The 12,143-nt window shown below is 37.5% G+C and overlaps 1 protein-coding gene across 1 annotated transcript in view; it reads left to right on the top strand.

Moving 5' to 3' along the window:
* The first annotated feature begins 6,484 nt into the window (after positions 1-6,484).
* Positions 6,485-12,143, top strand: part of DARS1 (aspartyl-tRNA synthetase 1) — a 59,319-nt gene continuing 53,660 nt past the window's right edge. Inside the window, exons 1-3 of the mRNA XM_058193851.1 lie at positions 6,485-6,703; positions 9,022-9,079; positions 9,232-9,324. Coding sequence (XP_058049834.1) covers positions 6,638-6,703; positions 9,022-9,079; positions 9,232-9,324 — 217 coding nt within the window. The 5' untranslated portion in view covers positions 6,485-6,637. The remainder of the gene's footprint in view (positions 6,704-9,021; positions 9,080-9,231; positions 9,325-12,143) is intronic.

Genomic DNA, 12,143 nt, shown 5'->3' on the forward strand with positions numbered 1-12,143 from the left:
AATATACATTTTTTTGATTTTGTGAGAATCGAGATTCTATCCATATAGGGGGGAAATGCAAGATCAGTAAGTTTAATTTTTCCACAATTTATATATGCCCTCTTCTCATCATTTCATATACCACAATTTATTTTTGCCCTCTTATTCAACATTTGAAAGTTAATTCCAAAATGTTTGCTGTTCCAAAAAGAAAATTCTAAGTAATGCCACTGGTTTTTTCTATTGCAAAATTCCTTAATCAGGAGGCAGAAATTCTTCATATTCCATGTTATCTTGAGCACACATATGATGATTCTGATATTGTTATATATCCTGGCAATAATATATAGTGGGGTCTCTGGTGCTCTCTGAGCTTGCTTGTTTTCTTGCAGATGTTTCATTACCCAACTAGGTAACATCATCAATGTCATAAGAGAGTGGGGTTTGCTTTCTTTTAATATAGAAGAGCCTAATCAAGGAACCACCAAGAACACCCTCATTAACAGTGACAAGTCATTAGTATATAAAAAGAGAACATTCCCTTCTAGCACTGCTGATGTTACCAATTGGGTAATGAGATGTCTGCAAGAAAACAACCAAGCACAGTCAGGACCCCACATTTGAACTCTGAGCTACAAATATTATCTTCTACTGATAGCAATATAGATATCTATGTATTTTTTTTAAATTTGCATTTATATCCCGCCCTTCTCCGAAGACTCAGGGCGGTTTACACTATGTTAAGCAATAGTCTTCATCCATTTGTATATTATATACAAAGTCAACTTATTGCCCCTAACAATCTGGGTCCTCATTTTACCTACCTTATAAAGGATGGAAGGCTGAGTCAACCTTGGGCCTGGTGGGACTAGAACCTGCAGTAATTGCAAGCAGCTATGTTAATAACAGACTGTCTTAGCAGTCTGAGCCACCAGAGGCCCATTTTCTTTGACTCATCTGCATTCATAAATGATCTCTTTGCAAAGTGCCGTTGACAGTATATAACAGGAGTTTCAGCCTATGGATACATTTTGAATTTTGAGAGTGTTACACCCATTCTCACGAAATAGTTCCCAGGATGGATGCAGGCAATCATGAAAAATCCCATCAATCATAAAACAATAGGCTGAAGCAGCCCACTATTATTAATTTTTTTCAAAAAAAAAACCTCTGATGCTGCTAAAATCTAAATGGATCCCAGTGGCATTGCTACCAATGTAGGTTAAGTTTGAGGCTGATGCTTTGTTGTGCAACATGCCATTTCCCATTCATTATTGTTAATTAAAAGATTTTACAAAATAAGGTAGGGAAAAAAGATGGCAGTTGCCAAGGAATGTGTGTTGCCAGGCTAAATGTCACACTGTGTTCCATATTGATGACCCAAGGCATAAAACTAGAACAAGTCATCCTGCGCTGCTTTATTTTATCGGTACAGAATAATATCAGTGTCACTTAAAAGACATAACCAAAATAGCATGAGGTTGAGCTTTAGTTCCCCAGACTGGCTTGAGAATTAATATCTACCTAAGGAAGATTTTTATCTGTTTTAAAAACATATACTGAAATTTTACTGTTTATGTCCATTTGAGCACATATTTTTAAAACATGTCAGCGATGGGATTGACGGTGCTGCTCTCACAAATGTAATGTGTGACAACTGAAACAAGGCAATTGGTGGCACTTTCTTAGGGGAAAAGGCATGTGTTGACAGGTGGCTAAGCCATCTGTCAATACCTGGTTCCAAGCAGGCTCTTATCTAGGACGTGTGATTTTTGTTTTTTTGTTTTTATAAAACAGAAACTGCTCTCTCATTTTACTGCGCAGAATCCATTTCTCACTGCAGATACTGTTTTACAGAATAGAATGCCCTGGACTCGAATCAGGGGATCTAACACCTGATTTGCAGAAAGGAGGTGGTTCAGTCAATGAAGTGCTCGACAAGAAGGAAGTGGGATGCTGCCCAGTAAAGCAAGCAATGGCCGGAGTTTTGGGAACGAACATGTCCACAACAGATAGCCAATAGGAGCTAGGCAGAATCAGTTATTGATCACAAACTTCAGCCTCATTGTAGAGATATTACCCACTGTTTGTATGATTGGAAGAAGAGGGGAAACACCTTTACTGAACAAGAATTGCTGGTAGTTCTTGTTAATGACTGCCTCGCTTAGCAACACTTTGCAGTTTTGAAGGTAATGGAAAAAGTAACTTTAAGACCAATCCTCAGATTTACAACTTTCATGGGTCTGTAAAGCAAAGAAAAGCTGAAGTAAGATCATAAGCACAGCCATACTTTCTCTTAGCAACCAGTTCACTTAATGACAGAGTTGCTGGTCCCAGCTGTGGTTGCTGAATGAGGACTACCTGTACAGTACTAAATGTTAATGTGTGCTAGCTTTCTAGTGGACTACAGTACAGAAAAAAAGCAATATGAAGCCATGATCAACAAAATAAGTTGTCTTCATTTTGAAATTAGCAGGGCAAGAGATAAGAGTCCAAAAGGCTCTAACAAAATTTTGTTAAGTCCAAACTGAGAAACCCATCCAAAATAAACTTTATCTTTTAAAAAGTTAGCATCCACCCCTTTCCTAGAAGAATGAAATATTTTGATAAATATTTAAAAAGGCAGAATATTATATTTCCCTGGATGAGAAATTGAGAAACGTGCTCTAGGACAGGGCTCTCCAACCTTGGCAACTTTAAGCCTGGAGGACTTCAACTCCCAGAATTCCCTGAATTCCCAGAATTCTGGGAATTGAAGTCCTCCAGGCTTAAAGTTGCCAAGGTTGGAGAGCCCTGCTCTAGGAGACAGAAAGCAGCCCCCACCTTTCTTTCTTTTTTTCCCTTCTTCTTTTTTTATTGAAAAGATAGTGCCATGTCAGGATAAAAATGCAAATAAAGCAAAGCTAGAGAGAGATCAATGATAAGTCTTAACATACATGCTAACTGTACTGTTAACAGTAATTGCAATAATAAAAAAGGAAATAAAACTTAGGTGAAGTTTCTACTTACATTAGATTATTTACAAATTTTTCCACATTATATCCATAGTTTCATACATCTTTGTTATACTGACATTCATAAACTTCCCTCTCATTTCTACCTCTTGTCCCTATCCATTCATAAAATTTATTCCATGTCCTGCAATATTTCGAGTCTTCTTTATCTTTAATTTTTAATGTTAATCTGCCCATTTCTGCACAATCCCAAATTTTCCTAATTATGTCATCATCCGGTGGGGTGTTCACATTTTCCTAATATTTAGCATATGTAATTCTAGCTGCCGTCAATATATGTAACACTAAGTAGATGGTTGCTTTGTCATAACTTTGACAATATACCTAAGAAGCACGTTTCTGGTTTGAACTCAGTATGTTGCTTAGTTATCATTTCTAGCCGTTTATGAATTTTCTCCCAGTAACTCCTTGCTTTCTTACATGTCCACCACATGGCCTAGGGTTTAGTTTTTAAAAATTAGTTTTAAATGGGGTTTTGTACTATTTTAATCGATATTTTTAAATTTCGCCTAATGTAATAAGTTTTTAAAAATGTTGTTTTAACTTGTATTTATTCTTATGTTTTTATGTTTTTATAAGGCTGTAAACCGCCCTGAGTCCTTCGGGAAATAGGGCGGTATAAAAATTTGAATAATAAAAAAATAAAAAAATAAGCATGTGGTAGTATGATCCTGGAGACTGGTTGCATTTACAACAATTAGCGGAGGAGTTCTTATACATTTTGGCCAATCTTGCTGGCAGCAAGTGCCACCTGTAAAACATTTTGTAGAAGTTTTCTTTATATGCCACAGCCATCGTCAGTTTGTAGTTTCTCTCCCAAATTTTTATCCATTTTTCTAATTCTATGTTGTATCCAAAATTTCTTGCCTGGGCAAACATTGTTTCTTTAACTATCTCTTCCTCCATTTTATAATTCAGTAAATAATTATATATATATATATATATATATATATATATATATATATATATATATATATATATATATATATATATATATATATATATATATATATATATATATATATATAATGTATATATTTAATCAATTTTTCATCCATTCTCTTTAAAATTTTGTCCAATGCTGTTTGTTATTTGTTTACACGTCATAATTTAACATCCTTTTCTTGCCTTGCTTGGATCTACAAATACAGCCATCAAGAGAAGTCCAACCCCTGCTTCTGCAATTGTTGTCTGGATTTACGATCACCCCTTTCATCTAAAATGTCCTTGTAACATACAATTTTTCCCCAATTTATAAGATTTGGATATATTATTGCCAGACTGGTACTTCCCTACAGTGTTGTAGTTTAATTTTTTCCCAAATGTTAAGTAACACGTTCCTTACATGTCTCGGGCGAACTGGTAGTAAAAAAAAGCTGCCAGTTCCTCTAAATCGGTATTTCCAAAGATCAGCTGTGCAGCAGGGTTTAGCTTTGCTAAAATAGAAGCTGGGGGATCAGCTGTGCAACACAGTTTAGCTTTGCTAAAAAGCAGGAAATCCTGCTTTCCCCTCACTTCAACTTACCTTCCCAAGCCTCCTTTTGGTGTGCACTGTGCATGCACGCACACGCAGTGCGCATTTGGTATGCACCGTGCGCACAGTGTGCATTTGGTGCACAGCCAGCAAACTGATAGCAAACCAGTTTGGATTTCAGCCACAGTAGGAATTGCCCAAGCCCCATTCATTACATCAGCCCAAACTTCAACCAAACGTAGCTCAGACAAACTCCAAGGATTTGTACATGGCCCCATAGGAGTCTGACAACAGCCAATAGAAAACATGTTCTTGAACAGGAACAGGAAGCTCAGGTGCAAAGCCCAAGAGAAGGTATAAATATCTCTCACTCTCAACTCCCTGTGATCAGCTACCCAGGACCATCCATGTGGTTCTGCTTCATCATTCAACCATCTTTCCAATCAGCCTCCAGCCTCCATTTTGTCTCCAGTACCTTTCTCCCAGCTTGGACCTGGACCTGGATATTTCTTCCAAAAATCTCAACCCCAAAGTCTCATTTTCTCCATACCAAGTCTCAACTTTCCTGAAGGAAATTTCACCATTTTCTCCCTCATCCAGCTATCAACTGGATAGCTATCCACTATCAAGACTGTGTGTGTGTGGTACAATGTCACACATAGGGGACGTGACTTAAGTTTTAAATTGTACATTTGCACGTGGTTTGTTTAGTTTTATGGAAGGTAACTTTTGGGCTCAGAAAAATAAATATGGTAAACAATGTACCTGAAGGTACACTGGGTCACTCATTCGCAATCACACAACAGTGCACTCAGAAATCTTGCATAAGTGGGCAAATAGATATTGTTTCCTGATTGCTTATTTGTAACCTATGACTATCATTAAGTGTTGTATCATTAAGTGTTAAATTTGTACCCTATGACTATCATTAAGTGTTGCAAATGTTGTACCTATGATGAAGGCATCTTTTCTTTTATGTACACTGAGAGCGTATGCACCAAGACAAATTCCTTGTGTGTCCAATCACACTTGGCCAATAATAAAAAAATTCTATTCTATTCTATTCTGTTCTATTCTATTCTATTCTATTCTATTCTATTATATATTTATTTATTTTGTCACACAATATATATAAGCATAAGCATGAAATAACTATACAATATATAAGCATATATATAAGCATGAGTATATAATAACTATATTAATTGGATATAAGGAAAGGAAACAATAGGACAGGAACGGTACACACGCTTGTGCTCTTATACACACCCCTTACAGACCTCTTAGGAATGGGGTGAGGTCAATAGTAGACAGTTTTTGGTTGAAGCTTTGGGGATTTTGGGAAGAGACCACGGTCAGGTAGTGTATTCCAAGTATTAACAACTCTTGTTACTGTAGTCATATTTTCTACAATCAAGATTGGAGCCGTTAACATTAAGCTTAAATCTATTGTGTGCTTGTGTATTATTGCAATTGAAGCTGAAGTAGTCTTCGACAGGAAGGACATTGTAATAGATGATTCTATGAGTTAAACTCAGGTCATGTCGAAGGCGGCGTAGTTCTAAGTTTTCTAAACCCAGGATTTCAAGTCTGGTGGCAAAGATATTTTGTTGTATTCAGAGGAGTGGAGAACTCTTCTTGTAAATATTCGGCATAAGAGGACAATTTTTTGCACTTTTTAAGTAGTATGAAATATGATCGTTTTATTGAATCTTGAAGGGGATAGGCAGGCTTCCTCCACAAATCTGTGCAGAATACCCGTTCTCAACCCCTACAGAGACAGACAGATGACCCCACAACTACCACCAACACATGGAATTGCGAACTCTCCAAAGGTCGCGATAAAATGTTCCCTGGATGGGAGTGGGGAAGGGAGGGGGAGGCAGGACGGTCCTGAAAGGCGAGGAGACTCATTCCCCCGTGACGTAATGCTTAGAGCGTGCTAGGCTCTCTCTGGCGTGCTTTACGTGCCCGGAAGTGGTACGGGAGGACACGCGGAGAGAACGTTCATTTAAAAAAAAAAAGTAGCCCCGGGAATCCAGTGAGAGAAGGCGGTGGAAGGCTTTTGTCAGGTGGTACGGAAAGCTTGAGGGGACCAAAAACAAAAAAGTGTGCGCGTGCCCACTCCGCCGCCCCCGCCTCCTTCGCTTTTCGCTGCATGTGGTAAAAAATGCCCGGCGTTCGTAAGAATCAAGAACGGAACAGCGACCGCCCAATGGAGCCGCCGCCGGCCGATGTGGGTTTCCGAAGGGATGGAAGCGGTCCGGGTGTGTGGGGTGGGTAGAGAGGATTGGTGGGCGAGGAGTATTGCGTGGGGAGGCGGAGGCGGAGGATGAGTTGCAAATGTCAAAAGGCCCAGCGTGTGGACCCGAAGCCCCCAGCCGCCACCTCGCTCTCGGGACAAAACCTGAGCCGTGGAGGGATCCTGCCGGCTTCCCTTTCTCCTCCTGGGGCCTTTTCCAAGGCCGCCTCGCTGCCTTTCGGACGAGACTCTCCATTCACCTCATTTTTCACTTTTGTCTGCTCCTGGTTGCGTTTAGAAGGCATGGGAATTGGCTGGAAGCGAAAGTTGAGAGGAGTTTTTGGCAAAATAAGTCAAAATGAATGAGGATGAATACCCCCCCCCCCATAGGGGGTGGCTTCAACATCTTTTTAAATTGTCCCGTTTCATCTGGATAAGCCATGTATGAGAGAGAGAGAAGCCAAGGCAAAATAGGTATGCACATTACAAAGGAAGCCTTTTTCAGACTAAGTTTGGAAGAAAACATAGGTTTTGAGGAAGCAAGATTCATTAAAAACAGAGCCAAGCAGGTGTATAACACTGTTGTGTGCAACACTGAGAAGTGGACCTCTGTGTTCAAAATCTGTCATGGTAAAAAAGCAAAATTAGAGCCAGATATAACTTTTTTTTTGCAAGCAATAGGAATGGGCTAAAAGTAGGCAAACCAAAGTTACCCTGGTGTTTAAAATCATGTAATATTCAAAGAAAATTGATTTAGGTTTCACTGCTTGCACTGCTTCATTGTCTCTGAAAATTATATTTCTTCTGTAAAACTGCAAGTTTTCCCTGATTTGATGCTCTGTCCTTTAAATGGGAGAATTTTTCAGTGGTAGACTTTTATTTCCCTTACTGAAACTTCCTACAGATTTGCTACAGGAAATTTGCATAGAACTGGAAAATACTCTTGTTTATATCGAAGGTTTGGTACCCATGAATAAAGGTCCATTAGTAAAATTAAAACATTCTGTTCCAAATGCATATCTTTATGACATGCTTGCGGTACTAGAAAGTATTTTTGTCACATTCTGTTCAGAACCATTTTTGTTTACAAAGTGTAAATGATATGAACTTGTTCAAGCTCACATAGTACTTTTTCAAGAAGTTTGTTCAAGTTGTTTTCAGGTTTCTTTTGCTATCGCAAGTTTTATAGCAGAATTTATTAAAATTCTGATTTTAATTCTTACACAGTTGTTTTATAGAATTGGATACATGTACTGCTTTTTAAAGTGTTCTTAAGTGGTCTGAAAGGATCAAATTATATTTTCTAAATGGGAGTTGAACATAGTTCAATAAAGGAATGTATACTGTTTCAGATTGATAGTTCATTTCAGTTTTATTTATGCATGTATTTGGAAAATCAAAAATGCCTTTATCTCTGTCTGGTGTAGCTGTCAGGCCTCAAACAGTCCTTTTTTTAGCCATATGTCCTGAGTTGCAAACTAACTTTATTGCATCCTTGAAAAATATATTTCTTTTCAAAATCCCCAACATGAGTATGATGTGATTAAAACTTGCTGCACATCACTTTTGCATTGTTCAGGACATACATTTGACTGTAGTGTTAATATCTTAATTTCAATTCATTTTATGATTGTCTTTCTATTTTTATGCCTTATTAGTGCATGACATATTTTGCATAGCCCTATTTCTGGGAATACTTTCTTTTGTTCTCATTTACACACCTGTCAAGTGCAAGCCTAAATAACCAATGAACTCTGTTTCAGGGTTTGAAGTTCTTCAGATTAACTGGAATATTGAATGCCATAGTCCAGTTTCTCCTCAGAAAGTAATGCACTCTCACAAGTTATGATTGAATACATGAATTACATCTGTTAGCAGTATTAGTAACTCTTTATTTTCCATCCTTTTATAATTACAGTAGAGAAGTGTAGTTATTATACAGTTCTCAAGGTTCAAATTATACCATGCTTCAAGCAAAAATTGAAAGAGAATGAAATCATACGTGGTGCACATTTTCCTGTGCTTATCACTAATAATAAATGATGAAAGTAATTTAATACATAGGACTGAATGTTACTAAGTGATTACATATATATGTAACATGGTGAGCGATTCGTGCTCAGAAATGAATTTATTTTGAACTCCATTACTGTTGCTTATTTCAGAATCTCAGACTAGTGTGCAGATTAGTTAATTCTAAGATTCATATGTAGAATATGTTGTTCACCCATCAGGAATTGTAGTGAAATATATCAAAGTATGACTGTTTGATTATGGCACTTTATTATAATTCGTTGCTCTTCTCTTTTCAGGATTATGCAAAAGAAAGGTATGGAATATTGCCAATGATACAGTCACAGGAAAAACCAGGTCAGTTTCAAAATTCTGTAAAACATACTGAGAAGTAGTGATACAATAAGTAACAGTGCTGGTCGTGGCCTCAAATTAGTTTTGTTTCTAGTTTTTCATGTAAATATGAATAAAGTGTTCTCAATATATGTCACTCTGTCTTTTATATGCAGATCGTGTGTTAGTACGAATAAAGGATTTGACTGGAGACAAAGCTGATGAAACTGTTTGGGTTCGTGGCAGGATTCATACTAGTAGAGCAAAAGGTAAGACTGCTTCTTTTGACATTGTCATGAGTCAGAAAAGCTAAAGCATTATCTCCTTGCCCTGGTGTGTTTCTTATAGGTATTTCCATTGTTTATATCCCATGCATCCTATTTTTTCCCACTTCTACTTCCATTGCTGCTATATGTTCTTTTTCGCGTATTCATATACTTGTGATCTGCGCATAATATTTATTTTGCTTTTAAACATCACCGAATTCAAAAACTGAAGATGGTGTGAACGTTAAAAACCATAAAATAAATTGAAATCCACTGAAACAGAAAATTGGGGTGAAAAAAAAATACAGATAAAAATACTAGCTACCCATCATCCACCAGTTAGGATCACAAATTTCTCTGGCCTCTGGGAAGATGGTATTCCAGATAGTGGTGACAGTAACAGGGAGATATGACTTTGGGGTCCTACAGAATGGTACTGTTTAGTTGATAGAACCCAGAATATGTCCACTCTGTGAAATCTTACAGGACAGACAAAGACAATTGGAGAAGGACAATACACAAATAACTTTATAGATGACAATTAACAAATTGTACCAGAAGCCCACTCGTAAATTATGCACCTCATAGAAAAGTCACGTAGATGCACCAAGATGTACCTGAAATTGCTTGCATGTTTCATTTCATTGCCATGGGCTGAGGTATCATCAATATGCTGATGATATGATTTGTTCTTCTCTGTCCCTAGTGAATTAAGCAATGATGTGGACATCTTGTTCTTGTGTTTAGAGGCTGTGAGGGTCTAAAGAGCTAGAAAGACTGAGTGGCTCTTGGGATCCTCTAGTTCTGGTGCCTATGGCATCTTTGGTGCTAGATGGGACTACATTGCTCCAAACAGATCTTATGAGCCATCTAGGGGTCATCCTGGATTCACAACGCCTGCTTGAGGAGCAGGTGGCAGTCATGGCTCAGAGGGATTTTGCACAACTTTATGTTGTACACCAATTCTCCCATTCATAGATCAAGAGGGTCTTCTTATGCTCACTCATATCCTTGTTATCTCTCAGTTGTACTGTTGTAATATGTGCTGCATGACACTGCCCTTGAAGGGTATCTGGAAACTTCAGCTGGTGCAAAATGCAATGGCACAGGCAGTTCTGTATTCCTCATAGAACACATATTACACCTCTACTGTGTGACTGTATTGGTTACTAGTTTGTTTCCAGATCCAATTCAAATCAAATCAAATCAGAATAGACCTGGACAGGATCTTGAAAATACTGTCCAACCCCCTGCTGCTCAAGCAGAGATCCTATATCATTTCAGTCAGATGGCTGTGCAGTTTTTTCTTAAAAACCTCTAGTAATGAAGCACCTACAACTTCTGAAGGCAAGCTGTTCCACCGGTTAATTGTCCTCAGTATTAGGAAGTTTCTCATTAATTCTAGGTTACTTGTCTCCTTGATTAGTTTCCATCCATTGTTTCTTGTCTTGCCTTCTGCTGCTTTGGAAAATAAGTTGATCCCCTCTTCTTTTTTCATTTTTATCATCTAAATTCATAGTGCTGGTTTTGACCTTTAAAGCCCCATGTGGCATAGACCCAGGTTATTTGAGGGACTGCTTCTCCTCAATTACATCTTCCCATCGCACCAGAGCTAGTAGAGAGGGTATGCTGCAGATTTCATCATATAGGGACCTACATTTGGTGAACCTTAGGCAGTGGTCTTGGCTGTGGTGCCCATGTTGTGGGATATCTTTCCCACTGAGGCTGTTCTAGCACCATTGCTCCTGACTTTCCAAAAGTCTTTCAAGACCTGGTTGTACCATCAGGCCTGGAATTCCCAGACTCCCACACTAATGGGTCGAGCCATTATTATTAACATCTCTTTGCCCATTATTTTTTTAGCTGTGTTTTATAGTTTTTAATAATTTTAATAATTGTTATTTGTGAATTATAGTTTCTTTTAACTTTGTTGTACTCTGTCCTGAGTCATTTGGTTTGAGAGATGGGCAGCTATATAAATGTATATAGCATATAAACATAACATATAAACTGTTATGTTTTATATACATTTTAAGAATAAATAATTTCTGGACCAGTGATAGCTTCAAAGGCAGTCCCATATAGGGCGCATTACAATAATCCAGATGAGGAATAATTTGGATGCAAGTGACTTTAGTCATTTCTAGAGTAACTTGTTAAAGGCTAAATACCCAGGAAAATTAGTAACAGCACAGGAAGTTTGCAAATCAGAATTCCAGGTTATGTCAAGCACAACTTGAGTTAAGCAAATACAAACATTTTTAATAATTCTAGCTGCTAGTTACAATTGATAAAAAGACTGAGATAGTAAAGTGTTCCAATCTGTTTGAAATAGCAGCCTGGAAAGTTTGCTCATGGGAACAGTGCATATGTGTCAGCATGACATTTTGGATGACAGTGTTGGATATTTCTTTGTGGGAATGCCATCTTCTAGATAGGTGCAGGGGGACAGAGTGTTGGCTTCTAGATTATAATTCTGATTGTAAATGCTCTAGGTTTCTGCCTCCTTTTTTCTACTCTCCTCATGGATTTTTACCGATTTTTTTTAATATAAGAAAAGCACATTCTCTTAATTACTGAAGTTCTGTGAACACTTCTACAATAAACATGTATATTTACTCTAATTATTATGCTGGATTTTATAACTGGTAAACTTTTTTGTGATGAGAATATAGCTAAGTACCCTTTTAAATACCATTAAGGTCATAAAAATACTTAGAATTCATTTAGATTTAAAGTCTCAAAGCATTGCTGAATTAATAGTCATGCTAGAATTTCCTTTTTTCAAACTAAAGTCATGGCTTTTTATTTATTATCATACA

The sequence above is a fragment of the Ahaetulla prasina genome, chromosome 1 (genome assembly GCF_028640845.1).
Source record: "Ahaetulla prasina isolate Xishuangbanna chromosome 1, ASM2864084v1, whole genome shotgun sequence".
NCBI classification, from domain to species: domain Eukaryota; kingdom Metazoa; phylum Chordata; class Lepidosauria; order Squamata; family Colubridae; genus Ahaetulla; species Ahaetulla prasina.